General features: G+C 53.8%; 2 protein-coding genes and 1 non-coding gene across 4 annotated transcripts; 1 reads left to right on the forward strand and 2 right to left on the reverse strand.

Moving 5' to 3' along the window:
- The first annotated feature begins 341 nt into the window (after window positions 1–341).
- Window positions 342–9,002, forward strand: TMEM151B (transmembrane protein 151B). Its single transcript, XM_039467200.2, has 3 exons — window positions 342–817; window positions 2,976–3,416; window positions 4,969–9,002. The coding sequence occupies exons 1-3, from the start codon at window positions 683–685 to the stop codon at window positions 6,091–6,093; spliced, it is 1,701 nt and encodes a 566-aa protein (XP_039323134.1). The 5' UTR covers window positions 342–682; the 3' UTR covers window positions 6,094–9,002.
- DRC5 (dynein regulatory complex subunit 5) lies at window positions 9,003–27,576 on the reverse strand. 2 transcript variants are annotated; one of them, XM_003923066.3, is made up of 5 exons: window positions 27,508–27,576; window positions 17,129–17,501; window positions 15,570–16,138; window positions 11,669–12,118; window positions 9,003–9,944 (listed from the first exon to the last, which is right to left on the reverse strand). In XM_003923066.3, the coding sequence occupies exons 2-5, from the start codon at window positions 17,406–17,408 to the stop codon at window positions 9,735–9,737; spliced, it is 1,509 nt and encodes a 502-aa protein (XP_003923115.1). In that variant the 5' UTR covers window positions 17,409–17,501; window positions 27,508–27,576; the 3' UTR covers window positions 9,003–9,734. The 2 variants fall into 2 exon arrangements, with proteins under 2 accessions (XP_003923115.1, XP_074253956.1); XM_074397855.1 differs by lacking the exon at window positions 27,508–27,576 and adding an exon at window positions 26,997–27,496.
- LOC120363473 (small nucleolar RNA SNORD46) lies at window positions 23,340–23,448 on the reverse strand. Its single transcript, XR_005579018.1, has one exon. It is a non-coding gene; the product is annotated as a small nucleolar RNA SNORD46 (small nucleolar RNA).
- Window positions 27,577–27,795: the final 219 nt, after the last annotated feature.

Genomic DNA, 27,795 nt, shown 5'->3' on the forward strand with positions numbered 1-27,795 from the left:
ACCCTTTACCACGCAACTGGGAGTAAGGACGTTCCCTCCGGTTCCAAGAATCAATTGATTCTCTCCACTCCTGAGCCCCAGAAACTTGCAGGAACTAGGGATGTGTGTGTGTGTGTGGGGGGGTGCTGTTGGTTGAACCTCGAGCACCCCGTCCACGAAGGATAGATGGAGAGGGGTTGCGGCATAGATTCTCTCAGGATGGGAGCGCGGGAGGGAGGTGCAGTGCGCAGGGTTGCGAGTGGGGAAGGGGTGTGGGGAGCCCCTGTTGCTTTACCTCTTCAGGGGGGTGGTTATTAGGTAGGCTTGGAAAGGCGGAGTTTGGGGGGCTGGGGGCGGGGCTCGGCTGCGCTGGGAGGAAGGGGGGGGCGCGCTGGCTCCAGCTCGGCTCAGACAAAAGGCGGCGGCGGGAGCGGGCGGGAGGCGGAGCGGCGCCGCGAGGGCCTCAAGGTGACACCCGCCCCCGGCCCCGGCCCCCCCGGCCCGGCCCCCCCAGCCTGCCTCCCACCCCCAGCCCTCAGCCCCTTACTCCCGGTGCCCTTCCCGGGCCCCCTCCCCCCGGCGGGGGGTGGGGAGCAGCGAGGGTCCCGCCCCCTCCCGTCCTCTCCCCAGGGCCGGCGCAGGATGCCCCCGGCCCCTGGCAGCCCCCCGGGAGGTCCTGAGCTCGACGCGCCCCCTCTACGCCATGTCCCCCCCTGGCTCGGCCGCGGGAGAGAGCGCCGCCGGAGGCGGCGGCGGTGGCGGCCTCGGGGTCCCGGAGGAGCTCACGGCGGCGGCGGCGGCGGCGGCGGCGGCGGACGAGGGCCCCGCCCGAGAGGAGGTGAGAGTCGGGGGCGCCCCTTCCCGGGGCGCGGCCGCAGCCTGGTCCCCCTCCCCCCACGGCACGCGGCCCCCGCCGGTTCCGCCGCAGCGCGGCCGGCGCCCTGCACCCCGAGCCGGCCGCCGCAGCTGCAGTCCGCGCCGCCGCCCCCACCCGGCGGCCGGAGCTGTCCGCGGTGCCGGGGAAGGGGCCGCGCCGGGGGCGGGGCTCAGGGGGGGTCCCGGGCAGGGGGAGGGGCCAAGGGGCGGAGCCTCGTGGACCCTGGGCGGATGAGAGAGGGGGCTAGGCTCTCCCGGGGTGGGGACGGTGGCGGGGATCCTGTCTTACAGAGGGGAGATGCTACCTAGAAGGCCAGGAAGGACGACTTGTAGGGGCTACACAACCAGGAGGGTACCATGGGGAAGTGATGGTGTTACCTGATTTGGGATCCTAAGAAGGTCAGATGTGTGCAGGGGGATCCCCCCCTGTGGTCATTGGGAGTGTGTGTGTGTTGGGGGTGTGTGCACCTCTCTCATGAGGCTCCTGCTGCTTCCTCATATCCCTAGTTGGGGGTCCCCAGCCTTAAGTTCTCTGAACCTGAAGACAAAGAGGAGGAAAGTACCAGGAGCACCCCCACTCCAGCCTCCCATGCACACTTGTGCACACGCATGCACCCTGTACTAGGGCTGAAGCACATGAGCAGGGATGGGCCTGCAGGTAAAGCCCCTTTCAGAGGTGCCCACACTGGGACAAGCACACAGTGAGGCAGGCACACAAAGGGGTCCATGTGTTCCTACTTCCTAAGGACAAGGTTCCCCAAAAGGCACATGTGCCCTAATCTCCTTGTCCACTGTACTGTGTGCTATTTCCTAGCTCACCTAACTATCCGTACTTGTAGATCCAGGGCCTAATGCCTAGTTCTGTACCCTTCTTTTCCACTCTTTTCCTTTCTTCCCTGCCTGGCCTCCAGGTCAGGCCTGAGGAATTAAGGGAGCAAGTCAGGATCCCAGCAGACGGTTGTGTGTGAGTGTTGGGGGGATGGGTTCCTAAAGCTAGACAGCAGAGAGGAGGGGTGGGAAAACAGAGGCCACTACAAGAAATCAAACTCAATACTCAATTAGGATGTGGCTGCTGGGGGCCAGGGCCATGGCAGGCTTCTATGATGCAAAGAGAATGAGGCATGGGACCTCAGAAGTACCTAGTTTAGTGGGGAGCCAGACATGTAAACAACTCCAGGGCCAACCCTGGGACAGAATGTGCCAAGTGCTTTAACAGATAGGCTCTGGGAGAGTACCAAATGCCGTTTTCTTTTGACAAATGGCTGGGCTTCAAACATCGTCCTCGATACCCCAGTCCCACATCCCCTATGCCCGTCCTCTCCTCAGCCACATGCCTATGCCTTTCTGGATACCTCCTCCTTGACTGCCTGCTGCTCAGGGACCCCAGCCCCCTCCCTCCCCTCCTCCGACAGAGGGAAAGACGTCAGGGCACAGTAGGGAAGCTCACAGGGGAACCAGGGTCTAGACTATGGGGAATGAGACAGGGCCTGAGGTTCTCTGGAGACCCTTCTAGGCTAATTGTGAGGGTTAGGGAGGTGGATGGGTCAGAGGGGAGTAGCTCCTCTAGAACCTAGGACTGAAAAAAGTCTAGAAGTGAGGGCCCCTCTTGTTAAGTGGGGAGGTGATGTCAGTGGGTCCCTCCCCCTTTTCTGGAGCACCTGGAAGGGGTCTGGGCTGGGGACCTGCCTTCGCTGATGCCTGTCTGTCTGTCCTCCCCTGTCTTCCCTGTCCACATCTTCTCCCGTTTCATTGCCATCTTTGTGTCTGTCTTTGGACTCTCTCTGGGTGCCAACCTATCCATCTATGTTTGTGGCCTGGGCCTCCATCTCTGGCTCTGACCCTTCTCTGCCTCTTGGGGTGTCTCTCTCGGCACTGTCCTGTACTGGCATTCTGATCCCCTTTCCTGTCCTCATGGCTTGCTCTGTGTCACTTTTGTTTCTACCTCCGGCCCCTGGCTCCCACTTGGGACTCACCTTCTCTCCATATCCCTGTCTGTTTCTCTCTGCCTGTTATCTCTGGTGCTGGCCTCTGCCCCTCCATCCCTGCATCCATCTCTGTACTGGGTCCTGCCTGCTCTACTTCCCACTCATCTTGGCCCCTCTCCCTGCCCACCTGAGCAGCAGCGTCCCATCCAGCCCTCTTTCACCAAGTCCCTCTGCCGTGAGTCCCACTGGAAGTGCCTCCTGCTCTCGCTGCTCATGTACGGCTGCCTGGGGGCAGTGGCCTGGTGCCACGTCACCACAGTGACGCGACTCACCTTCAGCAGCGCCTACCAGGGCAACAGCCTCATGTACCATGACAGCCCCTGCTCCAACGGCTATGTCTACATCCCCCTGGCCTTCCTGCTCATGTTGTATGCCGTCTACCTGGTGGAGTGTTGGCACTGCCAAGCCCGCCATGAGCTGCAGCACCGTGTTGATGTGAGCAGTGTGCGGGAGCGTGTGGACCGCATGCAGCAAGCCACGCCCTGCATCTGGTGGAAGGCCATCAGCTACCACTATGTCCGCCGCACCCGCCAGGTCACCAGATACCGCAACGGAGATGCCTATACCACCACCCAGGTGAGCTGGCGGAGAGTACAGGATATTCAAGATGGGAGGTGGTACTTGGCCCAGCCGCACTCCCTCCCCACCTCCCTGGGGGAAGGTGGGAGGAGCACCAGCAGCAGTGAGCTCCCACAGGCATTTTAGTAATAGCAGGTCGATAGCAACAACCGTAGTCACAACGACCGTAGCAAACACCGACCAGGAGCCAGGCTCTGCTCTAAGTACTTTACAAACATCAAATCATGTATTTAACCCTCATAACAAACCTATGAGGTAGGTAAGTATTCCCATTTTGCAGATGAGGAAACTGAGCCTTGGAGAGTTTAAGTAACATGTTTAAGGACAAATAGGCAGTATGTGTTACAGATGAGATTTGACCTCAAGCAATCTGGCTCTAGGATCTATACTGTTTGGTGCTTAATGGATCTATTTAGTGGTTAATGGCAGAGTGTGGTCGCTCAGGCCTGTAACCTCAGCACTTTGGCGAGGCAGGAGGATCTCTTGAGCCCAGGAGTTTAAGACCAGCCTGGGCAATATAGTAAGACCCCATCTCTATAAATAATAAAAAGAAGTAGCTGGCCTGGTGGTGTACACCTGTAGTCCCAGCTACTCAGGAGACTGAGGTAAGAGAATAGCTTGAGCCTGGGCAGTTGAGGCTGCAGTGAGCTGTGATGGCCACAGTGCAAAACCCCATCTTAAAAAAAAAAAAAAAAAGTTGGTGTTCAATGGTTGGAGATGGCTTCACATTCCCAGTCTCATAGCATGCTCTTACCTGTTCAGTGAGGTGATGCTACTGAGTTCTCTTTCACAGGTATGGACACCTAAACTCAGTGACTTGCCCAAAATATGCTGCTTCTAAGTGGTAGTGCTAGACTCAGACCTAGCTTCCTGGATCCCAAGTCCAAGGCTCTCAAAGGAGGTGGGAGGTCTCATTGAGGGTGGGCAGGTCAATCAGCACTTTGCCGACTCGCCAGGATGAGACATATTGGGGTCCTGGAGGAGACGTTCCTAGATGCAGGCCATCCATCTCAGTCTAAGGATCAATAGACAAGCCTGGGGCCGGTGAGAAGCAGGAAGGAGGCTGAATGACAGCTCCAGCCGGAACAGGGAGACTAGAGACAGAGGGGTTCTTTAGGCAGTGCTTCTGAGGAACCCATTTGGAAACACAACTGTAAAATGAAAGAAAGATGAAGGGGCTGTTTGTGGTGATTTGGGAGCACTTGGAAAACAGAGGCAGTGGCAAAAGGATCAGGCAAGCCAGAGGGGCAGTTCATGACCAGGGCCTGACTCCTAGAGGAAGCAAGGCTTACTTAAAATTTAAATGCGCACAGGTAGGGCTGCTTCTAGTCCGGGCCTCACATATGATTACGCAAAGGGCGTCAGTTGCTCTGTAAGTCAGATGGAAAGATCCTGTCCAACCCAACGGGCACCTAAACCAAGACAGGCTTAGGGTCCGACCAGGCAACCAGAGCAACTATGGGGCGGGCAAGGGTGAGTGGGCAGAAATGGGCACCGCGGATGGGCTCCCTACGACCCCATCGCCTGCCCCCACCCCCATGCCCCGCAGGTTTACCACGAACGCGTCAACACGCACGTGGCAGAGGCCGAGTTTGACTATGCGCGCTGCGGTGTCCGCGACGTGTCCAAGACGCTAGTGGGGCTGGAGGGTGCGCCGGCCACGCGGCTGCGCTTCACCAAGTGCTTCAGTTTCGCCAGCGTGGAGGCCGAGAACGCGTACCTGTGCCAGCGCGCACGCTTCTTCGCCGAGAACGAGGGCCTGGACGACTACATGGAGGCACGCGAGGGCATGCACCTCAAGAACGTGGACTTCCGTGAGTTCATGGTGGCCTTCCCGGACCCGGCCCGGCCGCCCTGGTATGCCTGCTCGTCGGCCTTCTGGGCCGCGGCGCTGCTCACGTTGTCGTGGCCGCTGCGCGTGCTGTCCGAGTACCGCACGGCCTATGCGCACTACCACGTGGAGAAGCTCTTCGGCCTGGAGGGCCCAGGCTCGGCCAGCAGCGCGGGCGGTGGCCTCAGCCCCAGCGACGAGCTGCTGCCCCCGCTCACCCACCGCCTGCCGCGGGTCAACACCGTGGACAGCACGGAGCTCGAGTGGCACATCCGCTCCAACCAGCAGCTGGTGCCCAGCTACTCGGAGGCGGTGCTCATGGACCTGGCGGGGCTGGGGGCGCGCTGTGGCGGGGCGGGCGGCGGCTACGCGCCCTCGTGCCGCTACGGCGGGGTGGGCGGCCCGGGCGCGGCGGGCGTGGCTCCCTACCGGCGCAGCTGCGAGCACTGCCAGCGCGCCGTCAGCAGCTCGTCCATCTTCTCGCGCAGCGCCCTGAGCATCTGCGCCAGCCCGCGGGCCGGCCCGGGGCCTGGCGGGGGCGCGGGCTGCGGGGGTAGCCGCTTCTCGCTCGGCCGCCTCTACGGCTCCCGGCGCAGCTGCCTGTGGCGCAGCCGCAGCGGGAGCGTCAACGAGGCCAGCTGCCCCACGGAGCAGACGCGGCTGTCCAGCCAGGCCAGCATGGGCGACGACGAGGACGACGAGGAGGAGGAGGCCGGGCCGCCGCCGCCCTACCACGACGCCCTCTACTTCCCGGTCCTCATCGTCCACCGGCAGGAGGGGTGTCTGGGCCACAGCCACCGGCCGCTGCACCGCCACGGCTCCTGCGTAGAGACCTCACTGTGACCTCCGGCCACGGAGCGGCCCGCGCCATCCTCCCGCCTGCCCCTCGCCGGACTGTGCTCCCTGAGCGGCGCAGGGCGAGTCACCACGGCGACTGAGGCCGCGCGGCGGGGAGGGAAAGGAAGGTGAGGGCCGCAAGACAGACCCTGATGGGGCCGAGACCCCCGCCCTCCCTGATCGATTGTCGGGAGGGGGTCGGCTGCTCCCCGAGATCCCCCCGGCAAAGTCTCTCTTCCAGCCCCATCCCTGAGTTCCTAAGGGGACACCTCCCTCCGGTCCAGCCCTTCAGCAGATCTTCTGTTAGCTGGCAGCCGTGCTGTGGGCCCCACGCTGGGCCTGGTCTGAAGGGAGAGGCCCTGGCATGCCGCTGGGAGATTTAGAGGCTGTGGAGAAGGAAACTTGGGGGTTTCCTTTCTCCAAGGCCTCAATCCCCTGGGGCCTCTCTCTGTGGAGGGGGCGGTGGTTTGGTGACCAGCAGGCTGGGTTCCAGCTAGCTAATGCATTCAGTAGGTCTGAGGCTGGAGCCAGGTGTCAGCCCCAAGCCTCCATCCAACACCGTGGAAATATTTCTGCCCTCTTCTTGGCGCTGACCCCAGAGATTGGGGTTTCCTTTCTGCCGCTTCCTCCGCTGTTGTTTGTCTAACTGGGCCCCCACTCTGGGTGCAGAGAGACTGTGCTCACCGCACAGACGTCACTCACCTCCAGCCTCCTAGCCCTGCAGAGCCGTTGCCAGGGTGCAGCGGGGCGGGGAGTGAAGTGTGGAGGGCTGTGTACCTCAGTCCTTTTCTAAACTCCGCAGCCTCCCGCGGCAGCCTCCTCACCTGGGTTCTGGGTGTGTGCTCCCTTTAGAGAGTGTGAGACGCCACCTGGGCGGCACTGTTTAAAGCTGGCCAGGGCCAGTGACTAAGGGGAGAAAGCATGGCACAGACCTGGGTGACAACGGGGACCTCTGGAAGCAGGTGGGAGTGAGAGAGGTAGAGGAGAAGGACCTCTGAAGGTGGGGTTTGCCTTTGGAGGCAGCCCTCGCTTCCCTAAACTTGTGGGGAGGAGCGGAGTGTGCTTGTTCCTCAAACACATCTCTGGGGGGTTGAGGACATTGTCACAAGCCCCAGCTGGAGAAATAACTCAATTCCAGTGGCAGGATCAGAGGCAAGAATTCTCTACATCTTGCCCGACCCTTCCATCCTCTCCTATCCTATGAGCCGAAGCCCTGCTGTGTGTCCCAGGGTCTTCGAAGGGGCATCCTGCCACCACCCCAGGGCGCTGGCCCCACATCCTGTTCCCCCAAAGCTCTGACACCGCCTTCTCTCCCTGTGCTCCCCCTGCCACCTCCTCCCTGATGTGCTTCAGTGTGCATGTCTGTGAACAGCCCTCCTGCCCTCCCGACTCCCCTGGCTAACGTTTCCCCAGCAGATTTAGTGCCCAGGGATTGAGCTTACATTTCAGGGTAGAGAGGATAACCCTTGGGCCACCCGCATCTCTCACCCCTGATGCTTCTTACTTCACCTGAGCCATCAGAACTCCTCCTTCCGTCCTTCAGCCCCTCTCATCTTCCTCCAGCCCAGCCAGGCCTGCACAACCAACCGTGTGGCCTCCACCTATGCAACATCGCCTCTGGCTCCCCTTCCCTTCTTCCTAGGGGAGAATGCGAGGGGCTCAAACTGGGGGATACCACGGCCTGTGGCTTCTAAAGGGTTTAGCTTTACTTTCAGGTAGAGATGGCTGAGTGAGGAGGGAGAAGAGAGGCTAGACAGAGGGAGGCTTGGGTGGGGCAAACAGCTGCCCACCAGACTTTCCTGGACAGCAGTGCCCACCTGCCTACAAGCACTGAACCTGCCTGGACCCTAAGTCTGTGCTCCTTGGGGTGCTGGTGTTTGGAGCACCCCTCTTTGAATGGACATCTGTGAGGTACAGGTGGTGAGCTGCTGCCTCAGGTTCCAATTCTTAAGCCAGCTGGCACCTGGATGTCATGCTCTGTGTGGGGACAGCCTGGCCACCTCAGGGCTCCAAGGAGGGAGGAACGTGGCTCCTCCTCCCTCAGGCCTGTTCATGAGATGGAGCCGGGTCTCCGAAGAGGGGAAGGGGGACCTCTATTATTATTTTTGCCTGTATTGACCATCTCTGCCTGGGTTGTCTCACACAGACAGCCTCACCTCCCACACATGCACAGACTTAGAGAGAAACCAATTCTTTGGTCTATTTTCTTGGTGGTTTTATTGATTGCCAGGGAAAATGAAAACCAGAAAATTAATTAATCTCTAAAATTAAACTTTACACTGAATGTTCTTGTTTCTCTAATTAGAACCTTTGCTAGCAGCTGTGGCTATACACACACACATACACACACACACACACACACACACACCCTCACACCTACACGTTTGCACTCCAGAACTGTCAGAGGGTGTCAGGCACAGACAGACTCTAGGTTGCCCGGACAGGCGCACACATGCAGTCACTCCCAAGCCCCATTTGGTGCTCTGCTCAGCGCCTGCTTAGGAGTCCTTGGAGAGCAGGCACTCCTGTACTGGGGTTGTAGCCCGTGACCTGCCCTTTAGGGACATGGGTCTGGAGGCTCTGGGCCAATCAGTCAGCCTAAGGAGGATGGGGAATGGCGCTCAGCCTGAATCAGTTAGTCAGCTAGGTATCTTGTGGCCCTGGGGGCTGATGTGATTCCTGTAGGTGTGGCCCCAGGGTGGGCAGCTACAGAGTGATGGGGGCTCATGGAGGGCACCTGGAAGGCTCCATGTGTCCTGGGGACAAGGGCTTGTGGGGTGGGCTGGGCCTGGCTGGGGAGAAGACAGGTCTCTGTCAATTGGGTGCATCACACTGTGGCCTTTTTGTCGTGGATTTAAGCGCAAAGATTGTACAAATCAAACTGGTGGATAATAAAGTTGTGGATAACTCACTGACTTCCTGTCTCAGTGTGGCACTTCTTTTGCTACCTCCTCCCTCCTGGGAAAACTCTCTGGGGTGGATGGCAGGGATCGTGTCATCCTCCCCTAGCAGTCATCTATAGCTGCCTCCCCAGAAGAGGCCACTGGGTCTCAGCCCCTGGGGTCAGCTCGTTGTCCCCTTCCCAGGTTGGGGATTGAGGAACAAGGGGATGGCATGGCCTATAGAACTGGATCACTTAAAGCAGAGTCAAGCAACAGGGAGATTCATCTGCAGGGGTAAGGGTGGCAGAGAGAGCCAGGGATAGCTTTGCTGTAGCCAGAGGGTGTGTGTGTGTGTGTGTGTGTGTGTGTGTGTGTGTGTGTGTGTTTGAAGACCATGGATCTGTTTGGTAGAGAAGAAAATGGTGGAGAGGGGAGGCAGGGAGGCAGGCAGCCCCGTGGGAGAATCTGGCAGGCATAGTCCCTCAGACACCTCTCTGACTTTCCTATACCTGGAAGAAGTTGATCATGTGTGGGGGTCCAGTAATATTTTCTCCCTGGACACAGGGACTGGGTCCTTACTGCATACCCCTTTTATCCCCGTCCCAGGCTCCCTTCCCTGCCTCACATCTCCATACAACCCTCGATCACTCCAAGGATATTCACGGTCCCCCTCTCCACTCCGTCTGAACAAGTACCTCTCTAACAGGCATGGTAGGGGTATGAAATGAGAGATGGGGCTGGGGCCATGACCCAAGTCAGGTCATTTTATCCCACAGAGTTCTCAGGGCCACTGGCAGTGATGGTTGACATGAAGTGGCTGGGATTCAAGGCCCGCTGGCGGGCTGCTTCTCGATTGGCATAGAGGGCCTGGCCAATGAGGTACTCGCTCTCCTGTGCCACATCTGACAGGCGCAAGTCAAACTCCAGAAGGGTCTTGTTGTCTGACATGCCTTCCAGGAGCTGCTTCCCACCGTCCTGGGAGAAGGGTGCCAAAGAAGGGGCGTTTACATCACTACCCAGGATCTCACGCACATGCTACGCATTTTCATGTAGATGTGACTAAAACAAAAGTTTCACAAAACAATACTTAACCTATTTGTGACACATGTTGACATATTCTATTCTTTTTCATTTGAAAAATGGTAGCCAAGACCCACTAAATTGATTTCTGAACACTACTAGTTTGAAAAACATGAATCTCCAGCAATGATGATAATTCCATTCCTTTGGTTCAGCCATGGGCATGTGGGGCAAATCTAATGAGATGTGAGGGGGAAGCTGAGAGGGGGCGGCTTCTGGGAAGGTTCTCCTCACTCCAAAAAGAGAACAAAAGAGAGCAGGTGTTCACCCTTTTTCTGCCTCTGAGCATGTCTCCTATGTCAGAGGCAGCCATCTTGAGAATGAGAGAAGCACTAGAGAAGGCCTTGGGCACAAGGCTGGGGTGGGCAGAGCAGAGGGTGACAATGAACCCAGGGGTTTACCAACCCTAGAACCCCTTAATTCTGGTTGTGGGAGACACTGAATGTTCCTCTTGCTTAATCCATTTCTAGTTAAGCTTTTTATTACTTGTAGTCAACAGCACCCTCTCTAGAAACTGTGTGTGTGTGTGTGTGTGTGTGCGCGCGCACACGTGTGTGTGTGTGTGGATGTATGTGCCTGTGTAGGTGAGCAAGGTTGTCCTCATGGGGAGGTTTAGTAGAGCATTCAGTGACCTAATGGAGGGCCCCAGTCAATGGTCATCACAGCTCCAGCCCCTGCTGGGTTGGGTGGGCCAGCCTCATTGTGAAAGAACTTCATGTTGGGAGGCAGAATGCTACCTTTCTAAGATTGTGACTCAGCAGTGTGTTGCAAAGTCAATTCAATGGGTCATAGAAGCATTTTAAAAAATAAAATAGAGTAGAATGTAAAGGAAAATATCAGTATATATCACAAAGAGTAAATTTCAATATTTATGTCTGTGTCCCTGTAAATTGCATTTCTTTCTTTCTTTCTTTTTTCTTTTCTTTTGAGACAGAGTCTTGCACTGTCACCCAGGCTGGAGTGCAGTGGTGTGATCTTGGCTCACTGCAACCTCTGCCTCCTGGGTTCAAGTGATTCTCTTGCCTCAGCCTCTTGAGTAGCTGGGGTTACAGGCTCATGCCACCACACCTGGCTGATTATTGTATTTTTAATAGAGAAAGGGATTTGCCATCTTGGCCAGGCTGGTCTCAAACTCCTGGCCTCAGGTGATCCACCCACCTCGGCCTCCCAAAGTGCTGAGATTACGGGCATGAGCCACTGCACCCAATCAAGTGCATTTCTTACTCTCAGACTTGGTTAAGAAAATTTGAGAGACATAGTCAATTAGAAAGAACTCAGGCTATCAATCAATCTTGGATTTGAATCACAGCCTTGCCACTTTCTACTAACTTGATGCCCTTGGGCAATTCACCATCCTCTCTGAGGCTGTTTTCCATCTAGAAAGTAGGGTTAAATATACTTAAACTTAATTAGGGTTAAATATGCTTAGGGTTATATACAGTTACTTAGGTAACCATAAAGATTAAGGGAAAAATAATAAACACTGAGATACCTGGTATGTGTGCATACCGGATGCAGTCTGTAGTACATAAAGTCTGTGTTCTTCACAATTACCCCACACGTACCCCTGGCAGCTGGATCCCACACCTACCCTCACAGGCCCAGAATAGGTGACTCACCAGCCCAATGTGGTTGCAGGACAGGTTGATGCTGGTGAGTGTGGTGTTGATGGCGAGCACCTGGGACAGGAGGGTGGCGGTGGGCTCAGACAGCTCATTGCCACCGAGGTGCAGCGTGGTGAGGCACTTGTTGGTCTGCAAGGCATGGGCAAGAGCCTGGCCACCCTCATCCTCAATGCAGTTGAGGCGTAGGTTGAGGGAAACGAGGTTGGTGTTGTGTGCCAGAGCATGAGCCAGGGACTGGGCACCTGGCCCACGCACCTGGTTGTTGGCCAGGTTGAGCACACGCAGGCGGCTGTGGTTCAGCAGCTTGGCGGCACCTCGTGCACCACGGTCCCCGATGAGGTTGTGTGACAGATCCAGCTCCTCGAGGACTGGGTGGTCCAGAAGGCTTCGAATTATGATGCGTGCCTTCTCATCGTCCACTTTGCTTTGGGTCAGCTTGAAGATCTGTGGGCAGGCAGAGGGTCTACAGCACCTGCCAGCCAGGGGTAATCAGCCCTCCCATCCAGGTCTTTGGCAAGCTCTGCTCACCTAGTGTTGGTCACCTGGCTGAGTGTTGGAGGGGGCCTGGCCTATCTGCATGGCAGATAGTGTAGAATTGGTGGCAGGTAGCAGGGAGGAAAGACCACTGTTTATTGAGCAGCTACTACATGCTGGATATGCTGCTTGGATCTTTCATAACCATTATCTCTAACCATCTAACATCTCAATGAAGAAGAGAAAGTTCTCTCCATTTTACAGACAGAAAATGGAGGCTTACATTATTTTCCCAGATAATACAGTGATTGAAGCGGTGGAGACAGGTTTGGAATCCAGGTCTGCCTGAGGCCTCCACCCCTCACTGCATCCTCCTTTGCCAGCCAAGACCCACCAGGGCAAGGAGAGGACCCCTTTGAAGGAGGTTGCCAAAGTAAGAACCAGGGAAAAAGTAGGGAGGGGAGAAGCAGGAAAAGGGTTGGATAAAGGAATGCAGGAAAGGGATGGGGCTGGCCATATGAATATTGTCCATGGGAGTCTCTCTCCCTCACCTTCCCACTGACTTGTCCCGGCTTCTCTCTCTCCCTTGAGACCTCTGAGTGTCTGGCCCCTCCTCCCTCCCCTTCAGTTCACTCCTTTTTTATACCCCTCTTAGCCAGCCTAGTCTTTTGTGTCTCTTCTCTTTTCATGGCATCTATCTGGCAAAGCCTTAACCCTGGATCAGCCCCACTCTCTATTTTCTGCATGCCTGTGCGCAAGCAACTGACAAAATAGAAAACATCAGCTGATGGGACTGATGGCTATCACTGGAACCACTGATAGGCCTGCACGCCAATCTAACTATATTTCTCTGGCCAAAATACTCCCGTATAATCTACAACTATTTTAGGTTTTTGCAGCCTCCTCAGAATTCAGGAGCCTCCCTGCTGAGCCCTCTCTTTCAGCAGGTGACCTCTCCTCTTGCCTTCCCAGCCATTGAATGGGAACCTGTAATTTTCCTGATACCAAAGCACTGACCCACTGGTCTATGAACCCGTGCCTCTCTTCTGCATTCATCCCCTTTCTTGCAACTGGATGGAGCCTTACATTGGTTTTATACATATGTGAGTTATTCTGAAGGAACCCAAAGTTCTCATCTGTTAATGGCTGTACCTTTCCCCCTTCACAGCCAAGTTCTTGAAAAAGCTGATCACAACCACCCATTCCTCACTTCCCACTCTCCCCAGAAACCACTGCTATCTGGCCTCTGCTCCTGCCGCTCCACTAAAATAACTCCTCCTCAGTGACCTCCATGTTCACTAAATCCAGTCCTCAGCTCCATTCCACCCCACTGCTCACTCTCTCTACTTGAAACATACCCCTCCCTTGCTCTGTGACACAATGCCATGTCCCCCATTTCCTCCTCCCTCTGGCTTCCTGGCAAGCTCTTCTTTTTCCACTAAGACCACATGTCAGGCCTCTTCTTGTCTCACTTTTGGCTCTCCCCTATGAAACTCCATCCAAATCCAGGGCTGCAACTGCCACCTTCACGAAGCCAGCACACATTTCCACATTCAATTCAGACCTCTTGTCTGAGCTTTGGACCCTCTACCTAACTAATGAAATGACCCTTTCTTTGAGATGACTCAAACTGAAACACGCACTCTTCCTCCTCAAAACTGATCCTCTTCCCACATTCCTGGTTTCTGCAAATGGCCCCTCCAGCCAGCCAGTCTCATAAGCCAGATGTCTTGCACCTCACCTCCTTCTCCTTCCTTTTCCTTCAGATTCTCCCCATGCCAGTGTGGTCAGGTGCATGGTAGACATACGTCTGCCTAAATATGTCTTGACTCTCTCCACTCCTCTGAGTCTCCACAGACACTGCCCTTGCTGAAATGACTCTCACTCTCACCTGGATTTGGCAATCTGGCAATGATCTCCTAGGTGATCTGCATGTCCACGGCTGCCCTGCCCAGGCCATTCTCCCTCATAGACGCAGTGACCTTTTCATATGTGAAATCCAGTAATGGTACCTACTTTTTTTTTGCCTAAAACCCTTGGGTGGTGTCCCAGAGCTCCTGAGGATAAAAAGACAGCCTCTTGAACAAGGCCTCCTTTGCCCAGCAAGGCTGATCACTGATTGCCTCTCTGTTTTCATCCCACCCTGCTTCCTCACACTCTGCTCCAGCCACACAGTCTTCTCTTTCAGTCCCTAAAGCTGGCCATGTTCGCTCTGCCCATAGAGCCTTAGGCACTGCTCCCTCTGCCTGGAGCGTTCCTCCCTCTTAGGACTACAACTCCTACCCCTCCTTCTAATCTCTATGTAAGTGACGTTTGTTCAGGGACCCCCTTCCCTTGCAAGGTCAAACCCTCCTTTATAGTCTCTCATAAGAGTACCGTTTCTGGCACGGTGGCTCACAACTGTAATCTCAGCACTTTTGGGAGGCTGAGGCAGGTGGATCACAAAGTAAGGAGTTCGAGACAAGCCTGGCCAACACGGTGAAGCCCCATCTCTACTAAAAATACAAAAATTAGCTGGGTGTGTTGGTGGGCGCCTGTAATCACAACAACTCGGGAGGCTGAGGCAGGAGAATAGTTTGAATGAGGCGGAGCTTGCAGTAAGCTAAGATAGTGCCATTGCACTCCAGGCTGGGTAACCGTGCGAGACTACGCCTCAAAAGAAAAAAAAAACAAAAAAGTATCTCTTCTTTATAACATTCATTCCAATACAGGGGTACCAGAAAAAAATACATGATTCCCAGTTAAATATAAATTTCAGATAAATAAGAATGCCCCATGAAATATTCAGGACATACTTATACTAAAAATTATTTTTTGTTTATCTGAAATTCAAATATTTTTTGGAGACAGGGTCTTATTTTGTAACCCAGGCTGGAGTGCCGTGGTGATTGAAGCTCACTGCAGGCTTGAACTCCTAGGCTCAAGGGATTCTCCCACCTCAGCCTCCTCAGTTGCTGGGAGACTACAGAGTGAGTCACTATGCCTGGACCTGAAATTCACATTTAACTGGATGTCCTGTATTTCTCTTTGCTAAATATGGTAACCCTATTCTAGTTTCAATTTTATGTTTATATGATTGTTGATTAGTGCCTTTATCCCATCAGACTGTTAGCTACAGAGGGAACGATCTTGCTCATCGTTGCATTTTCAGCACCTAGGACAGGGCCTGGAGAGCAGATGTTTGCTCAATGAAACAAACTGGTGAACTGGGAGGGCAGTGCCTTGTTCATTTCTGCACACCCAGAACCGTGTAGCTTGGCGCAGGGAGCATTAAAAAACACTTGGCCAATGAAAGAGAAGGAAATGGGAAAACGGGAATAATGGAGGAGGAAGATGAGGGGAGAGGGAATCTGAGAGATGGGGAGAGGGAATCTGAGAGATGGTGAAAGGGGTGGGGGGGAAGGCTGGGGGCAGACAGTACCTTGAGGGTGTGGCACGCCTTGATGGTGGCTGCCAAGGAGTGGCAGTCGCGGTAGGTGAAGAGGAAGAGATTCCACTCGAAGTTCATGCCGCAGTCTTTGACACCATACGCCAGGTCCAGCTCCTCCAGGTGGCTCAGGCCAGCTACCAGATCGCCCAGTTGGTAGTGGTCCACAGCGGGCTCCTCCATTTCTCCCTCACTGCCGGAGTCCGACTGGTCCCCGGCCTGGGGCTGGGCTGGGAGCCGCACCGGCGGAAGGAACTGATCGACGTGGACCCTGCGCACGTAATTCCTGCAGAGTGGCAACAGGTCGAGGATCACCGCAGGGTCCGTGGTGCCTGGGATAAAGTGCTTTAGCAGGTTCTCCAGGTGCCGCTCGAAGAACATGCGCTTCCAGCTGCCGCCATGCTCGGCCACGTGGCACACGGGCCAGCGCTGCATGCAGCAGCGGAGCCAGTAGTTCTCATCGTCTATCAGGTTGGCGGTCACAGTCAGTGGTAGGTCAGGGGACAGGTGGTTCAGGACCTTCTGCTGGTGTTCTGGGAGCAGCTGCTTCAGGATAGGGTTTCCTATGGGAACAGAGGAAGGAAAGCAGGGGGTCACAGTATTGGGGGACACTTCACCATGATGCCTCAGGCTAGGCCTGCCTCATGGCACTGGGCAAAGGGAAGACCCTTCCCTGGGGAAGAGACAGCCTCTGCTCTCTGGGAGGCTCTATTAGATGGGGAGACCCAGGCTTTAGCTTTGGGATGCTCCCTACATGAAGGTGGACATCTCAGCATCTGTTCTCAGGGAGCTCCCGGACTAAGACAGACTCTCAGGTTCAACTCTCAATTATCACCTGGTCTGGTGGGGGATACAATCCCTGAGGTCAGAGGCTTCCAATCTGATTTTATTCATTCATGTCGAAACAAGAAATTTTTTGAGCACCCACTATGTGCTAGACACTGAAGGTACCACTGTGAGAGACTACTATGTCCCACCTGCTGGAGACATAAAAGCAAGCAAAACAGGGCTCATCCCTTTTGGAGTTTAAATTCTAGTAAGGGGAGGCTGACAATAAACAAAATGAATGAGACTGGGTGACGATAGTTACTATAGATGAAATGATGGCCCTGCCCTCAGAGAGCTCCCCATCTGGTAGGAGAGGCTGGAAACCCATCTTTGGAAAGGATCTATATCATAGAGCACAAAATATAGAACAAACCAAGAGCCTTTACATGGCATGGAAGACTCCATCAAAGTAGGGGGCAGTTCACTTGGGAGGGCTTTCTGGAGAAGGAAGTAGACATGGCTCAGACTGGTTTTTGCTGGAGAGAGTGGAAAAGGCAAGAGGGTGCAGTGTGGGAGGGAGTCTGGTGGGACCTGCCAGTGGGAACAGCAGGAGAAACTGTCTTGGCCCTGGGGTGGAAGGGAAGTGTTGAGGGGGTATGAGGATGCCACGTGGGAAAGCAGGGGCTGCCCTGGGACCCAGCTTCTGCAGTCTTGGCTCTAGATAGTCCCTACCCACTTTGCCCCACTCCTGGCCTTCTTCCCACCCAAAACAGGGACAGACTCACTCTGGAAGTTCTTGATGATGTGCTGAATGCAGAGCTCTGTGAGGAGGGGCACAATGGCCAGTGACCACTCAGGATCCTCAGCAATGATTCGGCGCATCCGATGGAAATTGGCCCCAGAATTTGGGTTCCTGGACTTTGCAGGCACTGGTGTGATTGAAGAAGGCTTTGAGGGCTGTGGGCCTGTGCTTGAAGTGTGGCCTCCAGTGGAGGACTTGTCCTGGGTGGAGACTGAGGAGTGGCTGGGGTCCAACAACGCTGATGTTGTTACAGTATCCTGCATGCTGGGGGCTGGTGCCGTAGGGGCAGGTGGCCCCTGGATGCCCTTATGACAAGAAGCTTCTCAGACTGGCAGACCCTTGATACAGGCAGAGATCTGGAGCAAAAGGAAGAGGGTAGAGGTGTTACTTTGGAGGGTCTTGGTGGGCATTGACTAAGAGAGGTGGTGCAGAATAGTGCTTAAGGATCAGTCCCTGGAGTAAAGCAGACCCAAGTACACATCCATTGGTTATCTGTGTGGCCTTGGGAAAGTTACTGAATCTCTGAATTTCAGATGCTGCCTCTGAGAAATGAAGGTCAGTTCCAGTAGGATTATTTGGAAGAGTGGATAAAATAATGCATCCAAAGGGCACAATATATTATCTTACACATGGAATTGTACCAAGGAGCAGCCCAAAATTTTAGATAATAGCTCTACAGCAATTACAGTAATTGCTCTGTGCCAGACAATCTTTTTAGTTCTTTATGCCTATTAATTCCTGTGTCCTCACAAAAGCCTTTTTCAGATAGCAGCTTGTATTATTCCCATTTTTCTGCTGGGAAACTGAAGCACAGAGAGGCTAATTGATTTGCTCAATGTCACACAGCTTAGAAATATCAAAGGTGGGTTTAAATTCAATCTATCAAATTCATACTCTGAACCCTACATTGGACTACCCCTCTGAGGGTATATATTGCCAAAAGACAGAGGTATAATAAAGAGCCATTCAGCTCAAAACAGGCCCCTGCACTAAGTATTTTCTAGAACAGTAACTGCCTGATCCGTAGGATGGGGCTGAGAACAGCTCTGGCCAACAGAAATATAATGCAAGCCAAAATGCAAGTCACATATGTTATTTTAATTTCTTTAGTGCTCACATTTTAAAAAGTAAAGAGAAATAACACTGGGCATGGTGGCTCACGCCTATAACCCCAGCACTTCGGGAGGCCAAGGTAGGTGGATCACTTGAGTTCAGGAGTTTGAGACCAGCCTGGCCAACATGATGAAATTCCATCTCTACTGAAAATGCACAAATTAGCAGGGCATGGTGGCAGGTGCCTGTAGTCCCCGCATGAGAATTGCTTAAACTTGGGAGGCAGAGGTTGCAGTGAGCCGAATTTGGAGTGCATCAGACTCCAGCCTGGGTGATACAGCAAGACTCTGTCACACACACACACACACAGACACACACACGCACACACACACAAACAGGTGAAATTAATTTTATATTTAGCCCAGTATGTACAAAGTGTTCATTTAAACATATAATCAATATAAATTATTAGTAAGACATTTTATATACTATATGTTTTCATATGAGGTCTTCAAAATCTGATGGCTCAATAGGCAAATTGAGCCTGCGTCTACCGTTTTGGAGACTGCAGGTTGAGAGAGAAAGGAGGGGGGATGAGACCCATGCCCTGCCCAGGGTGCCAGCACCCTCCTCTCCTCCTTCCCACTGAGAGCTTAAGCTCCAGGTCCCCTCCCTTCCATCTCCCCATCCAGTCTTCCTCTAGTTCTCCCAGCCTCCCAGCATTCCAGACAGCAGCGGGCAGGCGTGGGAGGGAAGAAGGCAGCTAAATCTGGGGCTGAAGACAGAAGACAGAGGATGTGGCTTGGTCCAGGGACCTTCCCTGCATTCGCCCATTTCTGCACCCTTGCACTCCTGCCCTGAGATCTGCAGGAGGAAATGGAGCTGCTGGCACTTGGCTCCTCCTCCAGGCAGTTCCCCTCAGATGTGCACCCTGACTCAGTGCACTGGGTAGTGGCCGGTGGGAGGGAACGCTCTGAACCAGCAAAGGCGTCCTTGGCAGAGGAAGGGACCAGATGGTGCTCCCCAGCCTGCCAGGCATCTCAAGGAGGAAAAGCCTGGTTGAGAGGCGGGTGGCAGGGAGAGGGATAGTGCAGGAAAGATATCTAGGTATTGTGACATCCTTATGCAAATCAAATGCAAATTCACACACAGATTGTGTCCAGAATTGTGGAATAACCAGATCGTGCTTTTTGACTAATGGCTCTCAGAGAGTAGGGTTGGAGGGGGTTGCTGCTTAGTGGTGCTGGCTGACTTTGCATTTCTGGCTTTGCCGGTTCTGTGCTTTGTGACTTTGGCCAAGTTACTTAACCTATCTGAGCTTCAGTTTCTTTATTTGTGAAACTGGATAATAATATCTTCCTACATGGGCTGTAGTGGAGATCCCCCTGAGATAATGGTCACTTAATATTGATGACTGTAAAGAATGCAGGAGGGGAGGGTGTGTGGAGAGTGAAGGGGCAGGGGTCTGAGGCTGGACGGGTCACATCCTGGAGACCTGCTTCTTAAGTGCTGATCTGAGATGGTATCTCTGGGTGAGTGCAAAGTGTCTGAGGCCCTTCCCTATTTCCAGGAGCTATGTGAAGGGCAAGGCGACAGTAGTGGTGTTGGGGGGCTGCAAGGACATCAGGACAGAGGCAATGGAGGAAGGTCAGAGGCAACAGTCCAGCCCAACTCCTCCCTGGTTTTGCCCTAAAACATTCTATAATTTCCCGTGGTCCTAGATATATCGCTGGACACCCATGGGCCACACCCAGGGCGCAGACCAGGCTTGGCAGGAGGAGCCCCAGGTTGCTGGTGTGCATTGCCCTAGAGTCGGCTTTTTAGTCATTCCTCATGGCACCTTCCAGCCTCACCATCCTGGGAGCCAGTCCCTTCTCCTTCTTCTCCTGGGGATCACATTCAGGAAACCCCACATGGGGCCAGGCAGGATGCCTCTGCAATGAGGTGACTCTGGTCCCACGGCCTCGTGCCCCACTCTCAGGACCTGGCAGTTCTTCCTTAGGATCTGGTCCTAATTGCTCTTGCTGCTGTTTCGTGCCTGCAGCCCGCCTCTGGGCATGACACAGCAGGACCCATTGGGGCGTGTTCCAGGGCCCTGAAGCAACTCCTCAGAAGGAAGGGGCAGGGCCTTGCTCCATATCAAGTGGCTGCAGTGCACACGGCTGGTATCAAAATGAGCCCCTACCACCTTCACGGTTTACGGGAACATCCATACCATGAGGCCTGATGTCATTTTAAGGCAAACGTTGAAAAAATTAACTGCATAAGATCAGAGTTGATAATTTTTAGTTAATTATCTCAGGATTTTTCGCTGGGCGCGGTGGCTCAAGCCTGTAATCCCAGCTCTTTGGGAGGCCGAGGCGGGTGGATCACGAGGTCAAGAGATCGAGACCATCCTGGTCAACATGGTGAAACTCCGTCTCTACTAAAAATACAAAAAATTAGCTGGGCATGGTGGCACGTGCCTGTAATCCCAGCTACTCAGGAGGCTGAGGCAGAAGAATTGCCTGAACCCAGGAGGCGGAGGTTGCGGTGAGCCGAGATCGTGCCATTGCACTCCAGCCTGGGTAACAAGAGCGAAACTCCGTCTCAAAAAAAAAAAAAAAAAAAAAAAAAATTATCTCTGGATTTTTAACAAAAATGAATATTACAAAAATATTTTGGCAGGCAAATTATTATCAGACACAGAAGATTCTTCTAAGAATCCTGAGGATTTTAGTTCTAAATGTTTTTAAAAATCTATTTTTAAAATGAACAAAATAGAAAACAAAGTATATTTAAAAGGATAACGAGCAAAACTAACTCCTTGCTGCCCTGCTATTACTGTTCTGAGGAGGATATGGAGTGTGGCCCCTCCCTCGGCAGGCCATGTTCTGACCCCTGCCCTTGGGGGTCATTCTTTGGCATGTCACTCTCTTGGCTCTCCTCCTACTTTCTGACCATTCTTTTTCCAAGAGTCTTCATACAGACTTCTCTTCCTTTGCCCACCCCTCACGTGCCACCATGGTCACCCACTCGTTCTTGCTGATGGGTTCTAGCTTTCACCTCTTCCAGGTGGGGTTTCCCAGCTGTGGCGTCCCAGGAGAAGCAGAGGGTACTGCCAATCAGGATGGTGGGGCTGGGTGGTGGTGTGAGTAATGCCAGACTCCCCTGCATCTGCATTCCAGACAAGTCCACTGGGACCCGCCTCGGTCCATCCAGATGCCGGCACCAGCAGGCAGGGAGTCACCTCGCTCTCCTTCAGCCCTCCCGCCCCACCCTGCCATCTAGTTACTGATTCAGTTCTGCCTCCCACCCAGGCAGCTTCTCCTTTCCTGCTCCTGTCTTAGCTCAGGGTCTCAGTGTCTGTTTGGATCACAGCTTCAGCTGTGGGGCCCGTAGTTTCTGGCATCCAGTCTGGTCCTCTCACATCTAGCCCTCACACAGATGCTGTGAGAGGCTCCATATAAGCCCTCTAGTGGCTCCCCACTGCTCACTGGGTAAAACCAGCTTCCTCAGCTTGACAGTAAGTCTCTCCATGTCTGGACATTTTGTTGGAAATAAGCTCCTCTTTGAATCTGGGACACTGCAGCCCAGCTCATGCTGCCCAACCCTTGCTCAACTGTTCCCTCTGCCTGGAATGCCTTTCCCACCATCTCAGCCAGGGAAAGGGACAATCACTGGTCTTCTGAGTCTGAGCTCAAGCACCACTTCCCTTCTGAAGGCCAGGTGCTTCTTTGTCCCTGATCCCCCAAAACAACCCCTCCCATTGTCAGACCCCATCTCTCCAGTACCTGCACCACTCCAATGACCTGGCTGCCACCCTTTCCCACACCCACACTAGACCGTGAGCTGCTCGAGGGTAAGAGCTGTCTCCTCCTCATTTTTGTCTCCAATTCCTAGCCCAGTGCCAGGTCTGCTTTAGGCGAGATAGCTGGTGTTTGGGGCTGCTCCACTGGCTTCTGCTAATAGATTCCGACCAAAAGGAGTATCCTATTGGTCAGGGCAACTGGTCTGGGGGAGGCTATCTGATATAAGCCAATTGGAGTCCTTCTTGAGATTTGCCCAAGTGGAGGGAGACAGAGGACATATGTCCTTGAAGGATGTGGATCTCCTGCTGCTGGAAGTCATTTCTCTCCGCATGTCCAAGGTCTGCTTTCGGCAGGAGGGAATGAAGCCTGGGGGAGACCAGCAGAAACAAAAGAGAGACAGAGACAGCATCTGGGTATCTTCGGTCCCCATACCTAGTCTGGAGGCTCCCAGAGCTGCCTGGCTCCTTGGCAGTGCCTCCAGCTCTGAGAGCTAAGTTGGCAGTCCCTTTGCCAACACTAAGAGTTGGGTTTCTACCCCTTTTGACCAAAAGGTCCTGCCCCATTTTGACTAAAAGGCTCACAGTTTGGTGAGTGGAATTACGGGGAAAATCCTAAACCAGTAGATGAAAGAGTTCAACGGCATAGCTGAGAAGGGCCAAAGGCCCCCAGGTTATTACTTTACAACTGTCCAGCATTACAAGGTCCTTTCAAGGTCCTTTCAGAACTATCCTCTCAAAAAAAAAGAAAAAACAAAAACAAAAAAAAACCCAACCAAACAAAAAAAGGGCTGGGTGTGGTGGCTCACGCCTGTAATGCTGTCTCTACAAAAAAAAAAAAAAAGTCTTCTCATGTGACTCTTCAAGCACTGTATAAAGGAGCTAGGATGGGTTTCCTTATCTCCATTTACAGACGAAGAAACAAGGAAACAGGAAATGACTGGCCCTAAAACACCTGTGACAGCTGAAGCCAGCATCTGAGGGCAGGTCTCCTACCTCTAGCCACAATACACTACCTTTCCACAGTCACTCACTATGTCTCGCTCCCCTCGCTTTTCCTGCCCTCCACTAGGAAAGAAGAAAGCATATTCTTGCTCCTTAGGAAGTGGGGAGGGCCTCCCTGGGCTGAGAGAGCTTCCAGGCCTTTGGCACTCCACTATGGGAATTTCAGGGCCCTAATATACAGTTTTCATCCCTGTTATGCAAATGCATTTTCCCCCTAAGTAAAACAAAATTTGATATCAATACCTGTGTGCCTATATCCACGCTAACCCTGAACTGCTTTTAAAAAATACTTCTCATCATTTTAGGTCAAACAAAAGCATAGTAAATCATAAAATGCATATTGACACTAATGTAGCAAACTTTCTTTTTTTATGACATGTCCTAGCATTGGCAAGTGGCACACAAGTGACCAAGATAGCCACAACCATGCCTAAGGATGCTTTTTCATCACCCTAAACTTTTTTTTTTTTTTTAAATACAGAGTTTCACTCCTCTTGCCCAGGCTGGAGTGCAATGGTGCAATCTCGGCTCACCACAGCCTCTGCCTCCCGGGTTCAAGTGATTCTCCTGCCTCAGTCTCCAGAGTAGCTGGGATTACAGGCATGTGCCACCACGCCTGGCTAATTTTGTGTTTTTAGTAGAGACGAGGTTTCTCCATGTTGGTCAGGCTGGCCTCGAACTCCTGACCTCAGGTAATCCGCCTGCCTCAACCTCTCAAAGTGCTGGCATTATAGGCGTGAGCCACTGTGCCTGGCCTAATGTAGCAAACTTTTAAAAAAGTCGAAGTTGTAGGCTGGGTGTAGTGGCTCACGCCTATAATCCCAGCATTTTGGGAGGCCGGAGTGGGTGGATCACCTGAGGTCAGGAGTTCGAGACCAGCCTGACCAACATGGTGAAACCCCATCTCTACTAAAAATGCAAAAATTAGCTGGGCATTGTGGTGGACACCTATAATCCCAGCTACTTGGGAGGCTGAGGTAGGAGAATGACTTGAACCTTGGAGGCGGAGGTTGCAGTGAGCCGAGATTGGGCCACTGCACTCCAGCCTGAGTGACAGACTGAGACTCCACCTCAGAAAAAAAAAAAAAAAGTAGAAGTTGTAATATATTGTTTCTGACAGTTTAAGTGTGCAGAAATTACGTATATAATACACATGACTATATATTAGATATTAATATTAATTATATATAATATATAATTCTCATATATAATATATAGTCATGTATATTATATATGTAATTTGCACTAAGGTGTAGAATATATATCTATATTCTAGAATATAGATATATATTCTACATCTTAGTGTGAATGAGTTTCAGATACAAAAAGCAAAGTTAGAAAGGGGGCAAGGTAGGCCAGGTGTGGTGGCTCATGCCTGTAATTGCAGCACTTTGGGAGGCCCAGGTGGGGGGATCACCTGAGGTCAGGAGTTCGAGAACAGCCTGAACAACATGGTGAAACCCTCGTCTCTACTAAATATACGAAAATTAGCCAGGTGTGGTGGTATGCCTGTAATCCCAGCTACTCAGGAGGCTGAGGCAGGAGAATTGCTTGAACCTGGGAGGCAGAGATTGCAGTGAGCTGAGATTGTGCCACTGCACTCCAGCCTGGGCAAGAAAAGCAAAACTCCATCTCGAAAGGAAAGAAAGAAAAGAAAGGAAGAAAGGAAGGGAGGGAGGGAGGGGAAAAAAGGAGGCCAGGGGAACAACCATGGAGAGGAGAGGTGGGGAGTGGGCGCAGTAGAAGACAGGAGGCTGAGAGAGCTCTGCCTGCTTCACAGGTTGGCCTTAGTCTGGCCTGGCAGTCACCAGCCTGCAGCTGAGAATGCTAGTAGGTGGCACTATCTTCCCTGGGAGCCTGGAGGGATGGGTGGATAACCAACAGCTGGGGGCCTGGGGCACATAGTCCCCAGGCACCCACAGAGGGCAGTCCTGGAGGTGGCTGAAGGGTCACCTTCCTCTCTGGAGCTTTCTTTCCTTGGGAAGCCTGTTGGGTCAGTCAGAGAATCCCAGAGTTTGAAGACTAGGAGCGTGTTCAAGACTCCAGTCCTCCAGGGCAGGAATCCTGATGTTCCAGAGAGGTCAGTGCCACCAGGAGCAAGTACATCTTGTGCCACCATCTGGTGTCCCCATCCAAGGGTGTGCTGTGCTCTCAGAGGGGGAAAATGGGAGAGTGGGACACATGTGGACTTTCACTTCTCTGGGGCCTGTTTGGCTTTCACTTCTCTTGGGGCCTCACAAGCCTGTTTGGCTTCACATGGCTGTGTCTCTAACCTGGGACCACAGTCCCTAGGGAAAGGCCAGTTCTCCTCCCCTGGGCCCCTACTCTGTATCCTCAGGAACAGGGTCCAGGGTCCTGAAATCACATACAGGGAACAATGTCCACACCAGGCCATAACTCAAAGGGTGTGGAGGACCACTCTCTCCATGCCTCAACACAGGTAATAGAAAGTGACAAGATGCTCCAGTTTGGCCAGGGTTGTCCTCATTTCTGATGGCTTGAATCTGGTGGACAGGTGTTCTGGGAACCATACCCTTGGCTATATATAGCTACGATTTACTGAGAGCTCTAGGCCTTCAATAGCATGTGCATAGCAGGAGGCAGGACAGCAGCTGGCTAAGTACTCAGGACTTGTGCTGCCTCAAGTCAAATCTCTACCGTGCCCCCACACTATCTGCGCAACCGCGGGCGGGTCCCCGCTTGCCTCAGTTTCTTCATCTATAACATGGAGACAGTACTTCATAGTACGCAGAGGCTTAAGGAGCTAATGTGTGTGAGCCATTTCATATAGTGCTGGGCCCAGAGCCAGCACTCAAGATGCATGTTAGAAGTTATAATGAAGGTGCTAGATGCCTTACTAACGCAATTTTATCAAATTCTCAAATGTATTATTGAGGATTATTATTTAACGCTATTGTCCCCATTTCACAAATGAGGAAACTGAAACTTAGAAAGCTTAAATAACTTAGTAAATGTCACTAGCTAGTAAATGGAGAAACTGAGGTTTTAGTTTGTGTCTGTCTAATGCTCTCTCTTACTTCCATGAGACAGATGCTGGGGTTGCTTATAAATTGCTCCCAATTCAGTCACTCACAGCACTTCCCAGTGGGTCTCTCACTTTCTCCAGCTCATGAGATCTCTTGTTCACCAGCATGGAGCCCAGGGTTACCCCCTTGGTGCTGACCTAAATAGTTCAGGCTCCCTTGCCCAGTTCACTGCTGGGCACAGGAGTCTTCCGCAAGGCTGGACCATTGCCTGCATGTTTTAGAGGGCCCAAGGAGCCCAACAGAGTGCTGCTGCAGAGTGGCGCTCCCCCGCCCCGGCACATTCCCTCCACAGGAAGTCTTGGGCCTTCTCCATCCTTCCCCCGTCCCCAGATAAATCTAACCCCTCTGGGTAGGAGTACCTTATCCCGCCCTAATGGGAACACGAGGAAGATGGTGCAGGGGAGCATCACCTTCTTGTGCATCACAGTCCTGGTCCTCAACTGTCCACTCCTTCCTTCCTCTTAGCCAAAAAATGGAGACACCCAGCCCTCTTTGGGACGACAGCGCCTCTGTGCCTGGGATACCTCCCCAGGAGCTGGCTCTGCACCCACTGCTCTGCCTGCCTTCTCAGCTGCTCCCACCCCAGATCCCCGCAGGAGAGCCTCCTCTGTCCTCAGGGCTCTGGGCTTTTGTGTACACCCGCCTCCATCTCTTTCATGCCCACCGTGTCTTACTTTGGGGCAAGTCACTCCCAAGTTGGGAATTCCATTTGTGGAAGGACAAAAAAGTTTCTCCGACAGAGCCTCGACAAGTGCTTGGACTTGGGCTAGGTGAGACCGCCTGTTCACTGACCACAGTCCCTGTGCTGGCCTCCTCCCAACTCCTGTCCACTGAGGGGTCTGCTGTCTCAAAAGGGACTCCAGCCTCTCTCCTCCCCACTCCTCCTCCCTACCTTCAGCTCAGACGCCCCAGCAGGGAAGCTCAGCTCCGAAGGCCACGGGGTCCCTCCCCCCTCCTACCTGGGGTGTAGAGGCGCTGGCTTCTCCTTGGCAACCCAGGGAAACCGGCAGTGCTGTGGGAGGGAGGGAGATGCGGAAGCTTCTGGACCCGCGGGAGGGACTGCAGCCCTCGAGTGCTGGGAACCGGGACCGCCTTTCAGAGAGGCCTGGGGCCCCAGGGCTTAGGACCACTCTCCACCACGCCCTACCGATGCCCCACTTTCCCCCTCTTCCTTCCCACGATCCTTCCCCTGCCTCACTCGGATCCCCAGCCCCGGGCCACACGGTTTGCAGACAGTGACTGTGGTGGTGAGGAGGCGCGAGGCGTCCCGGCGTGGAGAGCGTGGGGTCTTCTGTGGGTATGGATTGGCTCTTCCCCGCCCCGGGAAACGGAACCCAGGCAATGGCCGCCTGCAAGCTTCGGGCCGGTGTGACCAAGGACGCTGGAGCGGCTCCGAGGCCCTGCCGGCCTGGGGGAACCCCGATAAGGGAGACCAGGGCTGGGTGTCCCCACTCCCGGAGGTCGCCTCACCCGCTCCGGGAGCCCGGGCGCTGGCCTCACGCAAAGTCCCGCGAGCAGGTGCTGGTCGCTGTTGTTAGGGACGCCCCGCGTCGCTAGGGGCGGGCCAGGCGGGGAGGGCGTGCGCGCCGCACCTCGGAGGAGGGGGCGCTGCTGCCTCATCGGCTGCCGCTGCGCCCCCCGCACGCGGCTCATTCGCGCGCAGGGCGGCCAGGCCCTGCCTGGGGAAGGTTCAGTGGAAGGGGCCGTTTTGGGGGTCGTGGGACTGTGGCCTTGCGCTACGCCCTGTGCTTCCGTGGC

This window comes from Saimiri boliviensis, chromosome 4 (assembly GCF_048565385.1).
Source record: "Saimiri boliviensis isolate mSaiBol1 chromosome 4, mSaiBol1.pri, whole genome shotgun sequence".
NCBI classification, from domain to species: Eukaryota; Metazoa; Chordata; class Mammalia; order Primates; family Cebidae; genus Saimiri; species Saimiri boliviensis.